General features: G+C 38.3%; 1 protein-coding gene across 2 annotated transcripts; it reads left to right on the top strand.

Annotated features, from left to right (window-relative positions):
• The first annotated feature begins 1 nt into the window (after window position 1).
• Window positions 2-24,996, top strand: lmtk2 (lemur tyrosine kinase 2). 2 transcript variants are annotated; one of them, XM_023349301.1, is made up of 15 exons: window positions 2-513; window positions 5,626-5,759; window positions 5,945-6,098; window positions 6,304-6,380; window positions 6,600-6,718; window positions 7,613-7,700; window positions 11,458-11,588; window positions 14,283-14,367; window positions 16,068-16,189; window positions 17,327-17,476; window positions 17,587-20,536; window positions 20,741-20,873; window positions 20,957-21,187; window positions 21,761-21,793; window positions 23,020-24,996. In XM_023349301.1, exons 1-15 carry the CDS (start codon window positions 408-410, stop codon window positions 23,046-23,048), a joined length of 4,542 nt encoding a protein of 1,513 aa, XP_023205069.1. In that variant the 5' UTR covers window positions 2-407; the 3' UTR covers window positions 23,049-24,996. The 2 variants fall into 2 exon arrangements, with proteins under 2 accessions (XP_023205069.1, XP_014327883.2); XM_014472397.2 differs by lacking the exon at window positions 21,761-21,793.
• The last annotated feature ends 57 nt before the right edge of the window (window positions 24,997-25,053 follow it).

Raw genomic sequence — 25,053 nt, 5'->3', positions numbered from 1 at the left:
ATGTACAGGAACATGGCGCTTTGGGGGAGAGGTGTTTCATGATACCGAGGGGCTGTTGATTTAATTTTTACGAGATTATGTTTATGTAAATAACGCTTGGACGTTTTCATCAAATATGACAGTTCGCGAAAGGTGGCCGCTGTTTTTGGTCTCTATGGACAACGGACCGCTTCATGTCGGAGTTGCGTTTGCTGTCGTCAGCTGAAACTCCTAGCCTAGACATGCTAGCTCAAGCTAGTTAGCCCGGCGAGTAGCATCTGGCTAAAACAGCCCCAAAATGTGCTCTTATGTGTATCTGACACTGACAGTGAATTGGTAATCAATGTTCAAATTACGTAATTGGGTATTATATCAGCCGTTTATTTAGGACAGTTTCAGTTGGCTAACATTTCGTTGGCTAAACTTGGATGATGGAGAGACGCCATGGGTCTGTGTTATTTCTGGCTGCCTGGATTTTTCTGTGTGGATGTTGGTTCTCTGAAGCTTTCCCTATTCGGGAAACTCGCAAAACAGGTAAGGCACCTGAAGACGAGTTTATTAACAAATAAATGGCATATGGTTTTGTTTACGTTGTGTTTATACGTAAACATGTCTGCCAGCTAGCATTTTCTGGAATGGGTACCTGCTGCTAATGATCAACCAGAAAGCTAACGCCAGCACAACTGTTCTCTGGTAATTTGTGAAGATTGTTAGGCAGTGTGCGGGTAATAGTTTAAAAGAGAGCCCAGTTTACTCGCTGGTTGAACAAACCCGTAAACATTTAAACAAAATCACGACAAGAACGACACAATCAAGTGAAAGTCACGATCAGGCTAACTGACCACCTGAGAAGCTAATCATAAACAACCTTTCCCTCAACCTCCCCCCTAAGGGACAGCACTCTTTATAATTGATTATATTTACCTCTATTACCTATTTTACAGCAAGTCACTTTATTGTGAGGAAAATTCTTAGATGTATAGATCTTGTCCAGTATGTTAACATTTCAATATCACACATTCAAGTTAACGTGAAAGAGCAAATAAGGCTTAAATTTAAAACAGCTATGGTGTTTTAAATTTTAAATGATTTGTAATGGTTACTCGAGAGATTTCAATAGTACTGTAGATTGCATTGTCTTCATCCTTAAAACATCAGTCTGTGTTGAAACAAAAATGCATCCTGCTAACATTTTTCTTACAAACCAGATATTAGAGAATATATGAAATGAATACATAAATTATTTTTAATTTTAGATCCGATCTGGACCTTTTGTGGGCTAATGAAGCATTCACTAATGTGCCACACCTGTAAATTGCTGTTGTATATGAGTTTTAAAACATTAACAGACGATTTTGGTTTGTTCTTTAAAAAAATCTTCTCATCTTAACACCATTTTGGCAGCTTAGACTTTACAGGTGAGCTTTGCAATGTTGAACTGGAATAAAATCATATTAGGTAATGAATTATATCCTTATTTGTACTTGAAATGTAAAAATAAACCCTTAAAGCTGCTTCCTACAATTGCAGATAAAAAGCTATTTTTGAGGAGACGGCACAGTTTGATCACAGTTTGTGTGTTTTGCATTCTCTTTGAATTGCACGATAATATGAAGATGGTAACTCATCACTCTAATTATTGGGTGTTTTATTATACAGTTGAATTATGGTGCAAACTAAGCATACTTGAAAGCAAAATGGTTATTTTCAAAGGTGTAGAAGTGGAATATTCCATGGTCTCCTGATCCCAAGTGAACAGAGCTTACATTTCACCAACTGAACACAAAACTGAAGGTAGAAAGACCCAAATACAAACAACCAAACACAGCTTTAGCAAAGGTTATCAAAATAGAGGAAAGCCATTCTATGTTGATGTTCATGGGCTTCAAACCTAGTGAATTTAGACAACATATTAATAAAAATGATCTGTGTATTTATGATGATACTGATTTGTTTAAGTAGCACCATTTAACTGTGAAAATTCTGAAAATTAAAAACTTTTACACATTTTCCTAAATTTAGACCTTAGTCATCCAAAATCATTCTAGTATGCACTTTAAATTTTTTGTGCACTATTAAACAATCCCATGTTTCTATATCCTGACCTGTTTTCCTAGATTTATTGCAGAGTTGAGTTGATGATTGCCTACCAGCCTAACAAAACTGTTTCCAGAATAATCACTTCAATTTTTATAGCACTGAAATAGTTTACCTGCATCACATGTCTTTTCATGAGTGAGATCATATGACTGTTGTCAATTAAATTATTTTTGAATTACATGTTTTGCTATTTCTTCATGTGCTAATTTGCTTGCATTGTGACACTCCTTTTCAAGTTATATTCTATCCAAAACCTGTAAACATTTGCAGATTTTATAGTGATTTGTATATACAAAGGATAAGTCAAATAGATTGAAAATCACAGGTCATCTTCAGAATCCCATGAATCTAGTTTCAGGGAGTAATTTCAGTGTTTTCTAGTTTACATCTGTAATTTTTTGTCAGAACCATTCCCTCCATTTTCTCAGAATACCACATTAAAAAATCTAAATGTGAAAATGTTAAACGGTGGGCCTGTAATGTGTAACCACAAGATTTTCTAATCTTATCAGCCCCTATCAATGATTAGCAGCAGTGTTGTTTGCTCAGTTATAATGAAGCGTACAGGAAAGAAAGGCTGCAGTATGAGCCCGCTGTTTATGGGTTTATCACCCCACAACCTGTTCCTTACCACTCCTGTTTGGCCTGCATTAACCAGTGCATAAATTAAACAGTACAAATCCATAATTCTTCATTGTTACAGTTTGAATTTAGCTGAAGAACACGGATATGGATACACTTACAAATAATTAAAACTACTGGCTTAGGTATTTGTTAGCAAATATATCGCCTTAGTGACATGTTTGGGTCCTTCTGTTGTAAAGTAAAAGTACCGTTATAGATTTTTGTGCCTCTTTTTGGTGTGAAGCCAGATCATGCTGACATGTTTACCACAGGGAATGTTGGCTGTAGTCCTTCACTACACGGTTACCTTATTGCTTGATCACCAGTCCGTCAGGGAGGCTTGTTTCAGTACAGGCCTGTCTGTCTGTTATATTGCTGCCAGGGCATTGTTCTGGATGGTTCAGAGTCAAATTGATGTTGACATCACCGCAAGCCATCCAAGTTTCTGTCATTAACTTTATTTTATTTTATTTTTTCTGAACAACAGAAGCATGAAAAATATTTGGAAAAGTAACTGAACACAACTCTGTGAAAATTATTTCTTGAAAAGAATGACCCGGCTAACTCTGGTACCCGGGCTTTGCTTTTGATTTATGTAGATGATTCCGGACTGACAAATCCTGAACCAGCCAGACAGTGCAGTTTGCTGTTCTCTGCAGACATCGTTTTATTTTTTCCCAGCAGTACAAAAAAAGTCTGTTTAAAAAAAAAATGGGTCAGCTTCTCCTCTGTGAGAATCACTACTGAAATATGCAGTACAGCTGAAATAAGACATGACGTCTCCCTACTGTGTTGGTCCTAGAAAAACCGCCTTGCCTGAGAACTCTGCCAAGTCATGATAGGAACCCATGACTCAAATAAAACCTAATAAAGAAGAACTGATCCCATGTGGAGGGGCAGCGACCCGGCTCCTGTTGACTGCTGCTGTAGCATCTCTGGGGGTCCTGGACTTCCTTGTCACTTGTTGCTATGCTGGAAGACACAACAGGGTGTTTGCACTGAAACCCTTCCTCCAATTAAGGCAATTTTTCCGCTAGGTTGTTTTGAATGTAACCCTTTGTGACATTAAAGAGCCATTTAAAAATTGTTTATATTTGTTTTTACCATCCAGTATTCACACAGTGTCCGTTTTGCAGTCTTGTTCAACAGGTTCAGTTGGAAGTATAATCCAATAATTCCTATGCTTATGGAAACAATGTTCTGGTTTAACGTTCTAGCTGATCTGCTTTTCATTATGATGTTAAAGTTGTTTGAGTCTAGTAAAGATATCGTTGAAATGGTAATTCTTTGCAGTAATGCTATTGTAAAAGTGAAACTGTGTAATATACAGTACAAGCATGCACTTGTCTGTGATTCATGAGGATTATTTGTTTTAGGTAACAATCCCAGTTCCAGCTTCTTAGAACATTAGAATATTACACATGGCCAATCAAAAAAAAGGATTTAAAAAAATACATGATATAGCCACATTAAAATCCCATGTTCTGTAGCCATGGGATGTAGCAAACATGTGAAAGGATGGGTCTGTTAACAGTTTTCCAACCATGAAAATCCTCATCTTTTAGAATCTAGAACCTCAGAGTACAAAGTTAAATAAAGTACCCTCGCTTTACAGTACCAGTATTTACACAACTATTTAAAACTAAAGCGTACAGCTAATTGTTGTTTTTTTGCCTTTTTTTCTCTTTGCAATGTTTCATTCTTAAGTTAAAGTAATTGAGCAACAATCTGTGCATTTTGAATAATCATATTTCAAATAGGAAATAAATAATTGCTACATTTAGAAGTACTTTCCAAGTAAACATTTTTATTGAACATCTACAGAATATTTTAAAGCTTTACAGTAATAGATAGCACTCCCGTCTTTTAAATTGTCTGTGTTTTCTTTTAAAGTTTATGTTTACTAAATTGGAAATATTTACAAACAAACAAATGTTACTTTTTTAAGGAAAAGAAAAGTAGAGGATCTCATGGGTAAATGGATGAAACCTTGCAAAATATCTGTTTGTCTGGAAAAGAATTGGGACTAACAGTGAAGTGAAGAATGAATTGACCATTTCTGGCTTAATCAAAGTCTAGACTTACATTTCAGACTCCACTGGTGCTAATCAGCCACACTTCCCAGGTTTCTATTTGTACAAATGCAGCCATGTAGAGTTTTCTCTCAGTCCTCCCCTACTTTGTGTTGGTCTATCAGTATCACAAAAAAAAATCTAATTAAACACATAAATTCTATGTGCAGAGATGTAGGTAAACATGCAATATTCACATTAAATACTGCAAACCTCTGTAACAGCTACTCGTCTTCCAAGGCATATATCATAAAACGGGGTTTTTGTTGCATTTTGAGATTCTCCACTGTGATATAATTTCTTTTACCAGTTGTGCTAAAATGGAAGGCTGATTTTTGTGATGTGGGCCGGCTTCAGTCTAGCGGCTGAGAAGTGCAGCGGGTGGGCTGAAAGGCTGTTGTTAAAGCTGCCAGTTGAATTGCTAGGCCAGCAGCATCCTCGCTTCAGAAACCCCACACCTGCTGTCACCGCTGCTGCACCATCAGCTGCTGATGGGCCTGTGGACACCCCCACAACTGTCTCTCCAAATGTCTCTGAAATAGAAGCTGGATGGTCAGGACTAAAAGCTTGACAGTTCTTATGTTTGTGGATAATGTGCACTTAGAAATATAAATATGTAGCATTGCACAGTGTTTTGGTTTGACATTGCCTTTTTACATGCAATCGGGTGGCTAAGCTGCAGGAGTTTCGTGATCAGATGATCGTTCTATTTTTGTTTGTCTTAAGCAAACCTTTGTTGTGGGTAGATTTAGATGAAAGCTGCTGTTAGATGCTCTCGGTTTTTTTTTTTTATTACAGCCAAAAATGGATTTTTTTTTTTCATTTCTTTTATCCATTTTTGTCATTTCAGATGGACACACAGGGGACACTTTGCCCGTGTCTCTCTACCTGCCCTTGATTGTGTCATTAGTTGTGCTGGTGGCTCTGGTGGTGGTGCTAGTAAACTGTGTGACCTGCTGCAAGGAAAGAGAGATCGACTTCAAGGTGAGAGAGGCGGCTGGCAGGTTGTCAGAGGAGCACAATTCCTGTGGCTCCAGTGCAGACTTACCATGACGACTACAATGTTTGTGAATTAACTGCCATTTGTTGCCAACGATGTTAACTGTGCGTTTGTGATGCATTGAAAAATCTTAAGTCAAACATTTAATTTCTCCTTTTTGTTGACGCAGGAGTTTGAGGACCACTTTGATGATGAGATCGACTTCACTCCGCCAGCAGAGGACACGCCTTCTATGCAGTCTCCAGCTGAGGTTTACACCCTTGCTGTGTCCCCTGTGCCACTGCCAGGACCCCCACATCTGCAGCCTCTGGCCAGCATTACAGGTCCGATTAGCAGTCCATCAATTAGCAATAAACAGAAACACAAATACTGACAAAGCAGGGTTAAATTCTTTACATTACACCTACTTAAACTTTGTCAAACCTTTTGAAAACACATTTCTCGACAGATTTACATGAGGGTTTTTAAGTACGACAAGCAAAACTTGTGTACAGTCAGTTTTGATTTGGTTTTTATTTGGTGTTTCAGAATCATCAAGTGGTTTCAAAGTAGGACGCCACAGTTTGAGTTACATCCAGGAGATTGGAAATGGCTGGTTTGGTCAGGTAAGATGTTTTTTGTGTGTGTGTGAGCTTAGCATTTTATTCATTTTATTCTGCTGTTTTTCTTATTTTTGTGCATGCAGCATTTTTCATGCTAATTGATGATTAATGTATTTGGTATGGAGTTGGGTAATACAGGAAATAAAATTTAGATGTTCTCAGTTGATGTTTGCTTGTTTCACAGGAACCCTAATTATTTAGCTTGTGTTTATTTGCTGTCAGGTCCTGTTGAGTGAAATATACACAGACCCTGGGGGAACCAGAGTGGTGGTAAAGGAGTTGAAAGCAAATGCCAGCGCTAAGGAGCAGAATGACTTTTTGCAGCAGGGGGATCCATACAGGTAAATAAACGAAGTAGTCATTTTAAACAAAATGTATTTTTGTTGTTTTTTGGCTCTTTTTTTATGTGCAAATGGTTTTGTGTTCTTTGTTTTTTTTTATTTTGTCATTTTTATTCAAAGTGATCACACAAACATGTTGATCAACAAAGATAATTTTGCTTCATTTATGAACCCACTTTAAAACTCATCTGCAGTTTAATACAGTATGTTCACTTCATCTAAAAAAAAATCTGTGATGTTTAAAACAAATTGAAGATTTATGAAATTAAACAAATGCCTTTCTTTTAAGTATTCATCACTATTTCTTAGCTTTAATCTCAAGCAATAATAATTGTCAAATTATGAACAAGTCATATCAAACAGAAGGGAAGCTGCTGCTTCAACAAACTCCTCCATACTCAAAGATCTTCTATGCATGCCAGATGTGCTTCTACTAAAGATTCTAGCCTCAGAGGATGAGTAAGGTAATTCTTTAGAGGCTAAAGATAATCATACATGCCCCTTAATTGATTGATTTTTCATAAATATGACATTTTGCTACTGAATTCTTGAAGTAATTTTTTAATCATAAGATTAGACCCTTTTTTAAAAATATAATCACATGTGAAGTATATGCAAGACATTTCAGTAAATGCACTGTTATTATAAACATGACAAATTACCATCAGTTTTATTTTTAAATACCAAACTACTGATTATGTTGTCTTTTTGTCCATATTTGAACAGTAGTACCAGTGTTGGCAGCACCCTCTGCCTTTTCTTCTACACATTGCATGATATTATATCACATTTAAAAACATGAAATAAAGCTGTACAGCTTCTTTCTTTGTTCCTTTCTTTCTAGCCTTATTAATGAGATTTTTTTTATCCTTTTTGTTTGGTTGTTGTTTTCAGAGTGCTGCAGCATCCAAACATCCTCCAGTGCCTCGGACAGTGCGTTGAGGCCATTCCCTTCCTGCTTGTGTTTGAGTATTGTGAAATGGTGAGTGAAGATGTGCTTTCTAGTTATGATAAATAAATTGGCTACTAAAGAAGGAAAGCAACTAAATGAGGTAAAATCCAGATAAATATGCATATTTGAATTGAAGTCGGTTTTTTTTTTTTTTTTTTTTTACATTTGTCTTTAGATTTTTTGTGTGATTACTTTTGTCCAACGCTTCATTATATTTACAAAAAGAAAAAAAGTGAATTAACTGATCATTCTAAAGCATTTTTTCCAGTCAGTTGAGCTTGAATAATAATAAAGACTGTTCAAATTCTCAGAAGTGACTGCTGTTTTGGACCATGTAGATTAAAGGCTTAACACATTAATCCCAAATTGGACCTCCCACTTACTGTACACACTGATTTCACTCGTTGGTCCTCATGGTCATTTGCTCATGTCTTTCACTGAGTGCACAACACAGCCTGAACAAACTTAGGGGAGTACCCTTCCCTTCCCTCCCCTCTCCAATCCCCTCCTTCAGGCAGTTACATAGTTACAGTAAGCCCTGGACTTCTCACATTCCCACCTCACCCAGTAAAGCAACAGGCTCCATTTACACTCCTCTGGTGTCAGCTCTACCAGTTGCTGTGTTTGTGCATTTTTATAGCCAACCCTTTATGGTCGTTGGCAGCTGTTGAATGAATTCTTAAGAAAACGAAGCTGTAGCCAAAGAAACGTGCCGTAATGGTTACAAAACCCGTATATTTCTGTTTTTTTATTTATATATTTTTGTAAAAGGTATGTTTTGGCTCCAAAACGTAGCTTTTTGGGGGGGAAAGATCAACATCCCATTTGTCTGCTATATTGTCAGCGTTTGTTGGGTTGCTTGCTGGCTGTTTAGTCTGCTAAATTAGTACAATCAAATGTCTGTTTTTTTCTTGTTCTCATTTCTCCAACCTGTTTAACGACTTAAGCTGAGTCCAGTTGAATTTGTCTGGCCAGGGGTTGCGTCATCTTATTTGGGCTGGGGTATTGTCAGCTGCCCAGACTTGGCAGAAGTTCTGGCATTGTGGTCTTTCTCAGCCAGCTCCAGTAATCCCTCTGACAGCACATGGAAGTAAGTCAAGGTGAATAACTTGCCACAAGTCATTAGGGAGAGGAGGAATAGGTCCTGTATGTTGAGGGTGATAATGTGTGAGGGTAGCACAACTGAGTGATGTGCATACTCGTTATCCAACTGAGTGATGTGCATACTCGTTATCCCTCGCTGGATAAAGATTTTTGAGTGCTTCAAAATGGAGCTGGACTTGTACCCTGCATATTTTCTTACTTTAAATGAATTCAGTTAGCACCTAACATTGAAGAGCTGAAGTTCTTTGTTAGTGTTTAAGGTGAATTTGTCTTCGCACTACTTAAGGCTGCATCAGTCATCATCTAGATGTCCAAACATGAAATTTGACCCTACAACTATGAACAAGTTGAATCCTGAAAAACCAATCAAGTGTGATGTTTCCTCTGTCAAGCTGTAGATTGATGGCGGGGTTTTTTTCTGTTCTGCATCAACCATGCTGGGTAACCCAAACTCAAAGCATTTGGACATCAAAATACATCAAGCAACTGTTGCTGCCGGCTCTAAAATATCATGTGATGACAATTGATATTTAAGACAATTAAGTCTTTAAAAATTTTAAGACTTAATAGTCTTCAAGTGTGCGGCCAGGAGTCGGGATGTTTGACAAAAATGCCTCCGTGTTTCATGCCATGAGGCAAGCAGCACCCGAGTTTGGCTTTTAAAAGTTGTCGACACAGTTTATCATTATCAATAATAAATAATGTTAAAAGTTAGGCTGTCTTCTGTAGTCAAAGAAGCCAGGGAACGATATGCAAAACAAAAAGATTAGAAAAGAAGCAATCCCCTAATACGTGCAAGAGAGCAGAGGTTATAAACAATGTTTTACAACTTAAATAGGGTAATAATTATCAACTTGACTCTTTTCAATGCCATTTAAAAGCGATTAGTACAGTCAAAAGAAATATGATCACTAAAACATCAGTTTCTGTGTATTCCTTTGATGTCCTTACCTTAACTCCTGGGGATTTACAAAATGCTTCCATCATGTTCTATACCAGACTGAGGTTTGAAGATCACAAGGATTAAAAAAGAGAGCTGTAACGTCTTCTGCCTCTCTCTTATCAGCTGGAAATTACTCTCACCCTTTAGCAGCCTGAATACCATGCAGAAATTTCTCAACATCTCATAAGATGCAGTTTCTTTTCAAACATCTTCCTACATCTTTGTGCTTCTACATACTTTATTTCTTAGCAATTTTGAGGCATATATTTACTCTGTCACAACTCCCACACCAAAGAATGTTTTTTGCAGAACTTCATAGGGCTTGGGTTTATAAATTTTAAATAGATTTTTCAGTTTCTGACTAACTCAAATCCACTAACTGCTGATTTATCAGTGAATCTCTAATAGTTCTTTATCTTGGGGTATTATTGAATTAGTCACCATTACAAAACTGACCTTATGATCGGTGATTGTTTCCATTTCCTTTTAGCTCTCAGTGATTTATTAACTTAGGTAGACGCTGCAAATAGGCCTACAGTAATTTCTAAAATACCTTTAAGTCTCCAAAGTAGCATCCTGTGTTGCCTCAGAAAATACCTGGAATTCATTTTTATGTTCATTTTTGTAACTTTATACTGTAGCAGTTAAGCTAAACTTGAACTTAGTACATCCTTGTACTTTTATTGTTTTGTTAATAGCATATTTCCTGGAACACAAACTTCATAACCTGCTCCTAAAGATTCACAAATAAAGCTTTAGAGTTAAGACTTTCTACGAAAGCCCTGCTGGGTCTTCTGTGTATGCAGTGCCAAGCAAAGGTGTACATATGATTTTTCACATTTGTCATGTTGTAATTCAATGTGTTTTATTAGAGTTATGTGTAAGACCAACAAAGAAAAGTGTGTAATTGTGAAGTAAACTAAAATAATATATAGAACTGAGCTAGGATGAGTGATTTTAAAGGAACTTGCGAAGAGACAGCTTGTGGCAAAAGAAACTCCTTGTAAACATTAGCATGTAAATCCCAATTGAAAAGATATTTACATGTTTAGCTAATTTAAGGGACTTTCTCTTAATCTGGCTGTTTTGAACATTTTAGCAGGACTTTCCAAAGGAATTGTTAAAGAGTTTACACAATAACACATTGACAATTTGGCAGTCACTTTCTGTTATACTTTAATGAATGACAGACACAGATGTGTTACGAGGCTGGGCTGAACTCTTGTTGAAAGTCAAATTTACTGACTCTTTGACATACCACACAGAGGTTAACTATTTGTTCCCGGTGCACCTAGTGATTGACGTCTCACTGCTCTGTCGTCACGCCGCTCTGACAAACTGCAGGGTTAATTTTCTAAATAGTTTCATTATCATTTCAAATGTGAATATTTCCATTTTATTGTATTGATGGTGAATAATTGTCCAGAAGAGATGAGTACACTGTAGTTTCTTGATCTGACCGAGACACTCTTATTTATAAATCTGTGACACAGCACTGAGAAGCATTGAATTGTGTTACCCTTATTTGGCTGTCTCACGTTGGGCTGCGAGAAGTGCTGAAAAGACAAGAAGGGGGGAGTCTGCTGCCCCTTTGTGGCAATGTCTGCACACTGCATTTTATTGGCATCTCTTGCTTTTTTAAAAAAAATCATTTGCAGAATATTTCTCTTTCTGGTCAGTTGTTTGTTTGCTTTGAATGGGTTGACTGCTCTTTGTGTCTGTCTTTGCTTGTTGCTGCAGGGGGATTTGCGAAGCTATCTATCTCAGCAGGATTGGACGTTTAGAAACGCTGAGTTGCTGCAGCTGCAGAGGATGGCCTGCGAAATTGCTGCTGGTGTCACTCACCTTCACAAACACAACTTCCTGCACAGGTAGCACTTCAGAACTGCAACATTTAATTAAGCGCACACAGTTTTGATCCACTGAGCTAAGCAATGTCTGTTTTTTTGTGCAGCCACTGTTTAGGGTATTGCTTACTTTGTCAGTGACAGCAGCTGTGTAAGCATTGTTTTGTAGTTTTTAAAGATTGTGACTATTTACTTTTATTTTGAGAGCTTATAAAAAGAACAATATTCAAATATATTATTTACCTAATCAGTAAGTTTTGCTACTTAAATTTCTAAAATAATTAATTTTACAAGGTATTTAAAGTGTCATGTGGTAAGTACACAGTCATAAAAGTTGCTGGAAATGATTATGAAGATGTAGACCAGCAGTCAGTTTTACTTGCATGCTGTCTGTCCAACCAGTCTCAGGAGTACCGGTGTTCTCCAAAAAAGGTTTGCACAGCGGAGTGGAGCGGCTGCGTTTCGTTTTCATTTTTACCACAGCCAGCACTGGTTGGGTGCCTCCCCGCCACCCCTGGTAGCAGGGGTACAGGGAGACGTTAAGAACTCGGGGATCGTGGGGTGGGGTGGGGCTAACATACGATGCTCAGCTCATCAGCTCTATTTTGCATGCTCAGAATAAGCTTTAAGGGTTCCAATTACACAGCTCCAATGCTTTGCCACAGTGTCAGCTGTCCTCTGCCAGAGGGATATGATGATTCTGCTCTTTGCATGTAAAGGGATATCCTCATATTGGGCGTTGTGGTTTAATCCTTGTTACAACTCACAGAGGTCTACAAGATTTCCTCATTGTTGACTTGTTTCATTTTCACTAGTGAAAATGGTTCTTTGACAGGTTCAACTCAAAACGTTGAGAAAAACATTAACTCATTATGCGAACTAAAAAAGGACACGGTGTACAGCTTGATGAAACTGTATTTAAGAGGGTAGCGCTTGGTGCAGCAACACAGACACAAAACCTCTCGGGACAAGTGCTGTGTGGGCCGATGTCCCAGGCTGAAATCTCAGCTTTGCTATGCAGGGATAAGAATGGAGGCGCAAAAGAGCAAAACTCAATCAGCAGCTTGTCTCTTTAATAAATTCCTTTTGGGAAACTTCAAAATGTAACATTTTTTAAGTGTACATTTCTGTGGGATATCTTATAAATCAATAGATTTTTTTCTCTTTGGCAATGTACATTGCATTCAATAGGACTAATATTCTTAAACGTATTTATCCAGTGCCAAGGACTCTTTCACCTGTAGTAAAAGCATTTCTCAACCAAAAATAATCTTTACGCAAGAGAAGGCAGCATGATGTCACCTGCTAGTTTTTTCAGCTGCTATTTCAAACTTCAACTTTGACATTTGTCCGTCATCATCCTGGGTTTTTTCCAACTGGAAGTGACCGTGTTTGGCTCAAATGATCCAACTGAAACTTAAAATTGGGCTCAGTTTAAAAGGAATCTCTGAAACTTAAGATTGAAATAATTAAATTATTTTGTTTTGTACAAAAAATTGGTTATTACTGAAATGTTTTGTTTTCTTCATTGGAATTTTTTCAACTCAAATCGTTTGGAAATAGCTTCTTAAAACTATAAATATGACATTACTTGAATAGATAAAATAATTGCTTTTATTCGCAACCAGTTGAATTTTTATCTTGATCTCATTGCATCCAGTAGGATGCCCATATGAGTTTTTTGTTGTTGCATGAAAGCATTGTCAGGTGTTGTGCGGAGGGGAGATATTTTATTCCATAAACATTTTTTTTAGACATGATTTAAAATTACTTTTCAACTCAACTGCTAATACCATCAAATTATTTACAAGGAATGTATGTATGAAAATGAGTTTTATAGTAATTTCTTTCATGTTATGCTTTTTTCACTCTGCTTAATATTGCACTTTTAAAATAATGGCATCTGTAACTTTAAAAAAAAAATTGTCATTTGAACTGACAATTTTCTTTCAAAATGTGCCACTTGGTTAATATTATTTTTAAAGAAGTGATTTGAGTGACCCAAGTATTGCTGAACCTGAGCGTGTAGAAGGGTTTTGCAGTGAGTCCACAAATACCTCACGGGTATAGAAGTGATCGCCTCTTCACCATATAATGACCTTGTAGGGCTAAAATGTTGAACTTGGTTCCCTCCTTACTGTGTTACTAACATGTTGACACGTTAACCAACAGCAGAGGACAGGAGTGTTTCAAAATACATCTTCATTTATCTTTTCAGAGGTTTCAGTAGGACTGGCGGTTAGCTAGGCTATGCATGTACGCACAAGGATATTGGTGTCCACAGCGTCTGTCATTGGGTGGTTTAAAAAGGACTCTGTGTACCAAGAACGCTGGTGGGGCAGAGAGTAACAGGAGCCTGCCTCTGGATTCTCTGTGAATGGATGCTTAATGTGCAGAACCCCGGAGCTTGACGCCCTCTCCTGGCAGACCAACAAAAGTTCTCAGTCTTGTTTCCTCTCCAGAAACAACATCCTGTGGCCAAGCCAAAAAATAGTTCCTGTAAGAGTTTAATGTGAAGAGTGGGGAAAATGAGAAGCCACTTGTACTGAATTCTTGTGGGCACCCTAATCATTTGTGATTCTTGAGAGATGCCCATCTATAACCATTCTGTGGTAATCTCTTACAAGCAGATGAGCGAAGCCTGTATAAAACGGACACTTAAAGAAAGAAGTGAGATCGATCTTAGTAAATATTTAATGTTTTTTTGTGTTCTCACAGTGATTTGGCCCTAAGGAACTGCTACTTGACCTCAGATCTTACAGTTAAAGTGGGAGACTATGGGATCGGACCCTTCAGATATAAAGTAAGGACATTATTCATGGTTTGTTACCCTCTGTGCGTAATTACTGTAATAATCTGCATACTTTGTTTTTTTTAATGTAACGATAACTAATGACATTGATTTTCAGAGAAACACAGCTTTCACAGGTTCACTTGGATTTTTTAATATTGTTGTTTGCAAAATAATCTTTGCTCATCTGAAGTTTGTTTACGATCATATGCAGTTTATTATTAGTACTCCTCACAAATGAGGATGTTGTCACAACAAGCTAAGATTCGGTCTCAAATATGCTGTATAAACATCTTCTTCTGAGCTGTATTATGGAGTCATAATATATAGTTAAATAAAACACTATATTTCATCTATAATGCATGATTTACATTATTTTTGTCACTGTGTCCCAGTCACCAGTGATGGTTAGGACTTATGTGCTTTCCTCGACAGTGGCAAATTTTCTTTTCTTTTTTTTTAAAATCCCAGTAGCGGTTTCTAAAGGTTGGTCAAAGTGCACTGCTAAAACTCCGGAGGAAAAAGGGTGAAAATGCTAATATGTGTTAACAAGGCATCCCAAAAAAACACACACAGCTTTAGTCCTAAACTTATATCTGAGTTGACACATACAACCAAGGAATTACCGATGGTTCTCCAAATTATATTTTCTCACAGTTGTTTGAAGAAATGGTAGGCTAATGCTAGCATGTTTACTTTCTGTTTTCATATGACTTTTTGTTAATTCAGCATGTGATATTTCAGTACAGTTTGTGTAAGGACAAAATGTCTTGGAAAAAGTTCCTATCCTTCATGAACTTAGTGCTTGAATTTGAACATTATAAAATGTAACGACTGATGTTTCAGCTGCTCTCTGCACAGCTCTCCTTTACACAAACAGCTGTCTGAGCAAAATGCAGAGCAGGTCACATAACCAAGCCGGAAAAGGAGATGCCACAGCAAATACAGTATCGTTCACTCCGAATGTTATTTGGAAAGGATGAAATATCTCTAGATTATTAGGAATAATTCAGATTCATTGGGTAACCGACTTATGTGCCTGACCTAAAATACAGTTCAGGAGGCCATACTTGTGGATATTTTTTTTTGCTTTTGCAAAGTTTAAATATTTCATAATTGTATTCTGTTGTCAAATATTTTAAAGTTATTTGTAGGTAGTCTCTGATATTGTGCTCTATACAATGCCAAAAATACATGGTTTTTTGGTGGGTAGACGTAGACCATTTGTCCTTTGGTTTAGTTTTTGTGTTTTACTTGTAGCTAAATCACTGTCATGACTACATCAAAACCTGGCTCAGTTTCATAGTAAAGAAGAATCTCAATCTCTGCTATTTTTACCCAGGCAAGCGTACAGAAAATATCTGCCTTCAGTCTGAGACAAAACAAATGTCCCCTTTGATCAGACATAGGATACATTTCATTGCAGAATTCAGATTGTCCTCTCTGTAACTTGATGTCCTGCATATGTCCTCAGCAGTTGGATCTACTGCATTCTTGAAATACAGCTTAGCCAGCAGTTATGCTGTCTGAATTTAATACTCATGAGGGAAGGTCACCCAGCGAATCTATTTCTGTAGGAAAACAGAGAAGCAATGTCAGGGAGGGTGTACTGCCTCAACAGTCGCAAAATTTCTGCTCTTTATGATGCTTTTCATTTAGGTTCTTATCCATATCTGTATGACACTACGTTTAAAACAATCCCATGTCTGCAGGAGGATTACATCATCACAGAGGATGATGTGTTCGCACCCCTGCGGTGGCTGGCTCCTGAACTGGTGGCGGAGCGCCATGGGGGGGTGATTACGATGGAGCAGACCAAGGCCAGCAATGTGTGGTAGGTACACACATCTGCTAACCAAAAAAACCTCTTGAAGAGTCCAAAAACACCATCTGCCTGATAATGAGTTGATCACCTCTTTGCTGCCAAAGGCATTCTTCCGAGTTATAGAAGAAACTGTTAAAACCTTCAGTGTATATACTGTATATATATATAATCAGTGTGTGCAATATTTATATAACAAAGGACTGTTCGAAGTTTAGTAATTGTTTGCTACTTTATTCCTAGTGTTATCAACACTGGACGTAAGAGAGGGACAAGAAAAATACACATATAAAGCAGCTGATATCTTTATTGCAATATTAACCTTTTTGATCGACATTGCAAGATTTTCTAACATCAGGCAGACCTACAGTACAGACCAAAAGTTTGGACACACCTTCTAATTCAATGGGTTTTCTTTATTTTCATGGCTATTTATAAGGCAAGAAGTCCCACTTATTAACCTGACAGGGCACCTATGAAGTGAAAACCATTTCAGGTGACTACCTCTTGAAGCTCATCAAGAAAATGCAGAGTGTGTGCAAAGCAGTAATCACAGCAAAAGGTTGCTACTTTGAAGAAACTAGAATATAAGGAGTATTTTCAGTTGTTTTACACTTTTTTGTTTAGTGCATATTTCCACATGTGTTATTCATAGTTTTGATGCCTTCAGTGTGAATCTACAATGTCAATAGTCATGAAAATAAAGGAAACTCATTGAATTAAAAGGTGTGTCCAAACTTTTGGTCTGTACTGTACGTAAGATTTGCAACCCTGGTAAAAAAAAAATAAATGAATAAAAATACCGTATAGCAGTTTGAATATAGAACCTGATAAAGACCACATGACTTATTTTTATCCTGTTGAAGTCAGTTAAGTGTTGCAAACATGTGAGTTAAAGTACAAATGGCAGAAAATACTTTGTTCTATATAGTATTGTATTAAAAATTAACTTGGTTTTTCCTTTCCTGCGACAATGATAATGTGTCGCTAAAATACTGCTCCACTTGGAAATGTTTCCAATAATTACCAGTGTTTTTATGTAACATCATTAATTTAAATACATTTGTTGTTTTATGCTCATGTAATTTGATGAACAGCTAGTGTGTTTTATGGGGTTAACAATAGCTGCCGCTCTTTCTCTGTTTGCAGGTCCTTGGGGGTCACATTATGGGAGCTTTTTGAGAATGCCACTCAGCCGTATCCACACCTGTCTAACCGGGAGGTTCTACATCATGTAATCAAGGAGCAACAAGTCAAACTATTCAAACCGCAACTAGAGCTTCCTTATTCTGACAGATGGTGAGACTTTTCAGCCATTGTCTTAGAGATTTTACTCCCAAATAGAGTAGAAAAAGAGCTATAAAGCTAGGAGAAAGTCTAAATGATTTATCTGTTTTTTGTACCTGCAGGTATGAGGTGTTGCAGTTCTGCTGGCTCTCCCCTGAGAAGCGGGCCACAGCCGAGGAAGTACACCGTTTGTTAATCTATCTGCGAATGCAAGGCCAGAAGGACATGGAGGAAGATTTCGAGCAACGCTGGGATGCACTGAAGCCTAACCCCATCACCCGACAGACTGTTAACCACTCGTCTTTCCCGATCCTGGACCAGTTTGCAGACGATGCTTTGCGACAAGAGATAGATGAAGTTTTAACCATTACAGAAACAAGCAAAGGTCTCAGTTTCGAGTACGTTTGGGAAGCAGCCAAGCATGACCACTACGACAGCAGCCACGGCCGATCAGGCATGGACACTACCTTAAACTACCAGAGCATGTTCTTCCCTGTTTCTAGGGAGGACATCCAGGCTCATTTCCCCGATCCTCTACCCAGGGCAGGAGGAGCTGAAAGTGGGAACTCTGGATTAGGAGTTCCTGGGATTGTCCCAGTGTTTGATTCGCAGAAATCATCAAACGGGAATGAATATTATATCCAGCTTGAGGAGCAAGGCGAGAGCGCTGACGGGGATGTTGAGAATGCGGAACAGGACATGGGCTTTACTTCTATCCAGAAAGACTTTGTTGTACTTCAAGATGTCCGTCTGGACGAGTCGAGCACAGATGCTGACTTTTTCCACCAAAGCATCGACTCAAAGGATTCATATTTACCAGACAGCCACATCTGGTCATCTCTAGAAAACGACAGTCCATACCACACCAACATTTTCACTGAAGAGGGGTCAAAGCACGAAGACTCTCCCTCCTGGACACAGAACTTTCTGGAGCTCCCGGAGCGCAGTGGGAACCCTTTTCTTGATGAAGCTTTGGAAGTTGAAGATGTGAACCCAAATCCGAGCTATTTTTTAGACGCTTGTCACCTGCCGGTTGCTATGGAAGGAGAGCAGGAGAACATGGATGCAAGGAAGCATCTGGAGACTGAAAAACTGGCTGATAATTTTGTGTTTCTCAGAGAACAGAACCTGATGAAAGAGGACTCGAGCTTCTCGAATCCACTGCAGAACTTTCTCTTACCCGGCATTGTCCACGAACCCGAGGAAACATTCAAGATGAACTCCTGGGACAACCTTGAGACTTTAGGCAGCTTAAATACAGCAGATACAAATTTGAGACCTGCAACAAGTAGCACAGATTCAAGAGGGGACCTTTTAGACTCTCCAAGCACCAACTTGGGGCCGTTTTTGATAGAAAATAAAACTCTGGTGCCTTCCATTACGGTGGTTGCAGATGATAAAAAAGGCAGCCAGGTCAGGAACGGTTCTTCCACTGAAGACCTCACTCTGCTCCAGTCCTCAGACAGGACTGCAGACTCCGGTTTCAATTCTACCTCACAGAGGTTTGAGCACATCACTAACAATATGGATGGCCATATCCCTTTTTTCTCTGACAGTGCCACTACAGACTCTTTGTCCACAGATGCCAAAATCCCCAGCCTTGAAGATGACCCCGAAGTCTCAAAGGTCATAGGAACTGGAATGCCTGAAAATCTCCAAGTTCAAACAATCCCTTCTGAAAATGGACAGAACGATGACCTAACAAGCAACGACCTTCTGAGTGAGCTGATTGAGGACGCAGATCTAGACCTGGAAACAAATTTGTCTGATCAGGAGGAATCTTTCCTGGAAACTAACGGACATCCACTCGTTAGATCCTCTCTCCTCGTATCCGGTCCTTCTTTGGATCAGATAAGCCAGGATAGTTTATTGGAAGACAGCATGTCCACCACTCTCCCAACGGTGGACAATTCAGCTGAAACACCAGATTCTCTCGACTCTCTGGACATTCATCGGCTTGTGGAGCAGGCGGAGGAGCTGAAAGCTCAAATCTCCCAAAATAAACTTCAGCCTCCATACAAAATATCAGACAGCGGTTATGAGACAGAGAACCTGGAGTCTCCTGAATGGAACTCGCAGCCTAACGCCACAGACTGCTCACCTGTGAAAAATGGCGTTGGCGTTTCCATCGAAGAAGAGTCGGAAGAGCTTGGTGCTCCCACCAATTTGGTTCCCCCCAAAATAGTCATCTCTGAAGCTGAGGGTATGCTCGAAACTCGCGGTGTGGATCCAAGTGAGGATCACCAGTCAGACCATGGAGATCCTGCAGAAGAACCACTCACCAGTAGTAACTACAGAGACTCCGCCTACTTCTCGGATAATGAATCTGAACCAGAGAAAAGGGCAGAGGAGTCGACTGCAGGAAGTTCTACAGAAGTCACATGGATGAGGAACTCTGAAGGTCAGATGCTGGAAGCTTACAAGGAAAGAGATATTGATGCTTTATTTTCCCAAGAAGATTCCTCTGTACCTTTTGATGTTGAGGATCTGCATCTAGAGGTGACTTCTGGAGAGGAACTAAAAAGCGAAGGGGCAGAAGCTCACAACGGAAAAGAAACAAAAACATGTAATTACCAGGACTTGTTTCCTGAAACACTGAGCCCGACAGAAGATCTGGAAACCCCCCCTCTCCCTTCCAATACCGCCACAAAGCCACCACTAGAGGGCGCTGTTCACGCTAAACTGACCAGAACCTACGCCCACGACGGTCATAAAATCAAAGAGCCCGACATGGAGGGCCGCTACCTGGGCAGGCGTGACGGTCCGGGTTTAGAGGGACAGGAAGACGGCGTCGACGCCGACGAGGAGGATGAGAACAGCGAGGACTCCGATGACGACATGCGCGCGTATCAGCTGCACAGCTCCAGCGAGGACAGCGAGGACGAAGCCGTGCACGCCGTGCCCATTATTGTGTCGGACGACACCAGCGGCAAGAACCTGAAGAGCCTGCTGAAACCAACAAACCTGAACATCGAAGCTCCGTCTTCCTCGTTTGCTGCCAGGTGCAACGCAGAGAACTCCAGGAGAGCGGTGTCGTTCTTCGATGATGTCACAGTCTACCTGTTTGACCAGGTAATGTCGACTTGAATTTCATTTCGCAATTTTTGTTTTTTTACATTCACTGAATAAATGTTCTCAGATTAAAAGTAGTTTTTTCAGCAAATTTCTGTGCATTTTCAATGTTATTACAAGAAGCTAGTCACACTTCTAGATTCCAATAAATGCGGAGCGCTCCTTTGTGTCCTACTAATTGTTCTCTAACCTGTTGCATTGCAGGAGACGCCCACTAAGGAACTGGGAGACCACTTGTCTGGTTTGAGCAGTCAGTCCCCAGAGCTCAGCAGCCCCGTGTCCACAGCCAGCTACCTGAACCGCTTTGCTAACTCTGAAAGTTCAACAGATGAAGAGGGTGAGGCGAAAACCCCCGGCTGGTATTCACTGTTACCGATAACATGAATCCAATCTGCTAACGTGTTCTGTAACGTCTCTCAGGTGGTGGTTTTGAGTGGGACGATGACTTCTCCTCACCCGGACCTGCCTTCCTCTCCAAGATTGACAAAGACCCCGTCTCTAAGGACATGTCCTCTACTCCCCCATCGGTCGGACGCATGCCGCAGCCGAGCTGGAGCAGCTCCTCCACCTACTCCCGTTTCTCCATTTCACCGGCAAACATCGCCAGCTTCTCCCTGACGCATCTGACCGACTCCGACATCGAACAAGGAGGCAAGTTCAGTATCCAGCTGCTGAACTGCTAAAGACAGTTCAGCAATTGCTGAAGACTTTTAGCAATCATTCATTTTATATACAAGTCTTTTACCATTTGTTAGTCAATAGGCTACATATTTGTTTAATTAATGCATAGTCAGTCTGTAAATCTATCAACAATTAGAACACCTAAAATATAAAACCTTTACCCATCCGAGGGTACCATTACATTTAATATTAATCAGAATTAACAATTTTAATTATTGATTATTCTATCAATTATTCTGAACATTAATTTAATTCTCTTTTAAAAATTGGCACATTCTGCAGGTTTTTCATTTAACCACTGGAGCCTTTTTCAGACAATGTTAAAAATACAACAAAACATGCACATAAAGAAGTAATTAAAATTTTTTAAAAAAGAAAATAAAGTTAGCGCTTGATCATTGTAGCAATTGATGCTAAAAGAATGCTGTCTACTAATCTGTTTTGTGTTGAATTAATAAATGAAAGGTTTTGCATTTTAAATTAAAAATGTATGTATCTTTTTATACACTTTTGACTTAATTACTGCTCTGACTGTTCTTGCAGCAAATGTGCATTCTTGGAGTCTGTATACTCCAGGTAACTATTAACCGATTACTAAAGTTGACGATTATTTCTATAATCAATTTTTCACGATTGATTTGATTAATCAATCAATTAATTAATCAGTCCTTTCAGCCCTAATCAAGTTGTTTTTTTTAGGAATTAAGTTAATTGCACATTATCAATTATTCCATTTGTCAATCACACTAATATCTATTTCCTAATTATTTCAATAAAAAAAAAAACAAGCATACAAAATTGTAATGTTTAAACCTCAGATTAAAAATGACAATGTTTTTTAAATTAAGCAAACAATCAAGACATTATCTGAGCTGCTGGTGTTCTGCATTACAGTAGCGTGATACATTTACTGCATGCCCCTTTCCTGTCTAAGCAATCAAGTCGATTAGTTTTGAATGCTATAATTCCTTGTGTTATATATACATATGTTATACATAAACACATGTCTGTATGCTCTCATATGTGTAAATAGAAAAATCTGTGTCCCTTCTACATTTCTTCTCTGCTGTTCAATAATCCCACTTGACACTATTGTCTGATTTGACAATTATATATTTTTTGTTCCATTTCATGACGTTGACATTCCTTCAAAAAGTCCTTTTTTTATTGTTTTCCACTATTTCAATTCAACTACTGTAAATTTGAGTGTAAATGTGTTTAATTTCTGTTTTTTTTCTTCCTTTTTTTTGACAAGCCTGATGAAAGTAATTATTACTGATTTTTGACAATTCCCGCAAAAGTTCCAGGTTGCAAAAAAATAAAAATAAATGAAATGTTTTTCTTCAAAAATATTACTAAAACTCTAATTCAGGGTGTTGTAAGTTTAGAAGGTGTATGCAATATCTATGCAAGTTGAGGACAGAAGGTAATAATGGTTCAAAGATTTCCTTTAAAACAATATTTGGATGCCTAATGTTTCTATGGTAGTCTTAAGAGTATATTTCATGTCAAAATATGAAATATACTCATTTTAGAGGCGAGGTGCAAGACAAAAGAATTTACATATCTTAATATAAAGGTTAATAAAAAATTGATTCATTCACATTTCTCACATTCTGACTTCCTTTGACTAATATAGTCCTGAATTAAGAGTAATAATGACATCATTTGTAAAGCTTCACAATGGCGCCGGTAAGAAATGGGAGCTTGTTTTGGCTTTATTGAGCACAGAAATCTGTATGTTGTTCAGGATTTCTGAAGGACGTTTCTTGCGAGTTCATTCATTGTTTCTCTCCCAACAGGAAGCAGTGAAGATGGAGAAAAAGACTGAGGTGACAAACGAAGGAACCGTTATTCCTAACACTACTGAGGAATTAAGCTATGCCCGTCCTTTTTTGGGAATGTTGGGATGAGGACAGTTTGTGGAGCGCTCGCCTCAGGCAGAACTGTTCTCAGAAGAGTTGGCGATTTGACTTAAAAACGGATTTTCAGCCGATTTCAGACATTCGGACGGGTCCCAGTCCCGGTCTGAGCCACAGGAACTGTCCAGCTCCATTGGTATAATTTCAGTCGAGTGCAATTAAAAAAAAAACAAAAAACAAATGTGCTGCTTTAAAGACTTATCATGCACATTCCAAATGTGTGTCTGTTTCTTTTTGTTGCCTGCTCTCACCAAAAAAAAAAAAAATAAAAAAAAATATTTTAAATTAATGAATTAAATCTGAGCTGGCAAATAATCACTACAACCAAACAGAAATAAGCTCTTTGATCTCAGCAGAACTACAATTATAAATCTAAAATGTAATATTTATCAATGTTTGTTTTTTTTTGTTGGTTCTCTCCTTCATGTTGTGCAATTATTTCAGTGGTTGCCTTTTATTTTATTTTTTCTTCCATCTTCCAGTTGAGTTTAGTGAGTCTCCTAATTGGAGATGACATTCTGCGGTTAATCCTTCTGTAGCAGTATTTGAATTAAAAGGATGAAGACTGCAGATGTACCGAACAACCTGTAGAGGTGACGCACTGTACGTTCCTTTATGTAAGGAACACTAGCAGTAAGCTGAGGGTGTTATTACTACTATTATTGACTATCAGTCTTAACGAAGGGGAGGTTCAACTGTGAAACAGTTGAGAAGAGGAACGTATTGCTGATTTATTGATTTTTATTATTTTTTTTCTTTGTAAAGCTTTATTTTAATCGAAACATGGAGGAAGTTGTTTTGTCGTCGCTGGGTCTAATCATGGTGCCTGTTGATTCCACGAAGTCGGCTCCCTCTGTTTTTGTGTCACTATGGATATTTCAAATCACACGTCAAGCCGGGTGATGTTTAAACTATTTTTTTTGTCTTTCTTTTTGGATAAGTGAGAAATCTCTGTTTTGAAAATGGCGTCGAAATTGAGTTGTTTGTTAACAAACGTGCAATGAATTTCATCAACGTGTTCAGAGGACGAGCCGGTGATTGCGGCGGTTGTTCTTCGGTGACACTACTAGAACAAACGGAAAAACATGGCTGCTGTTAGCAGTTGTTATGGATGTAGTTAATTGCCTTTCTTTTTTTTTTTTCTACATTGTGTCAAATATGGCAATATCCTTTTTAAAAAAGAATTTGTTCGCTGTATGTAATTTGTATGATCAATACAGACAAAATTAACAATTTTCTACCCTGTCTTCATTTACAGCTATTATATTTGGAACTGTAGGTTATACCGCCTATTTCTTTGGATGATAAAACCACCTTAAATATTTGTCACTTGTGAACAGCTGTACTTCACGTGTAGTAGACCTCCACTTCTCCTCCTCCTGAAGGCACCATATCAGTCATCACTAACTTCTGTTAAACCAGCAGCCTGCTCCTCAGTTAAACTTGAACACATATTTAAGGAAATCTTTTTATTTTGACCACAGTATACATTTGCTTAATCTTGCACATTTGAGAAATGTAACTTGATGTTGAGATGTTCCAATGTGTATATATGGATTCTGATTTTTCTTTCTCTCTGTTTGTAAATGTGGGGGGAGGGAAAAGATGTAATAACTGAGTTATCAATAGGAGGTTTCATTTTGTAACTTCAAGCTGAGTTGAATCAGAGGAACATATCAGTCGTCTACTAAAAGGGGTTAAATTAAGACGCAGAAGCAGATGTGAATTCATTCTGTCCTTTAAGACCTGTAGATTTTAAATATTTTTACTTCATATTGATCATGCTTAGTGTAATTTACTGAAATGTTTATAATTACACTGTTTAATATGAAAATAAATGCAAACAAACTTCTAAAAGTTTTCGTCCTGCATATTTTTTTTCGCCCGTCTCGCTAATGGAACAGTGCAGAATAA

This window comes from Xiphophorus maculatus, chromosome 16 (assembly GCF_002775205.1).
Source record: "Xiphophorus maculatus strain JP 163 A chromosome 16, X_maculatus-5.0-male, whole genome shotgun sequence".
In the NCBI taxonomy this organism is placed as follows: domain Eukaryota; kingdom Metazoa; phylum Chordata; class Actinopteri; order Cyprinodontiformes; family Poeciliidae; genus Xiphophorus; species Xiphophorus maculatus.
This window is presented reverse-complemented; position numbering and strand designations above follow the sequence as displayed.

Excerpts from the sequence above, each read along its gene's own strand:
- lmtk2 (XM_023349301.1), top strand. The coding sequence starts at position 408 with ATGATGGAGAGACGCCATGGGTCTGTGTTATTTCTGGCTGCCTGGATT. Across the intron at positions 7,701-11,457 it reads TGTTTGAGTATTGTGAAATG|GGGGATTTGCGAAGCTATCT; the intron begins GTGAGTGAAGAT and ends TTGTTGCTGCAG. Across the intron at positions 11,589-14,282 it reads AAACACAACTTCCTGCACAG|TGATTTGGCCCTAAGGAACT; the intron begins GTAGCACTTCAG and ends GTGTTCTCACAG.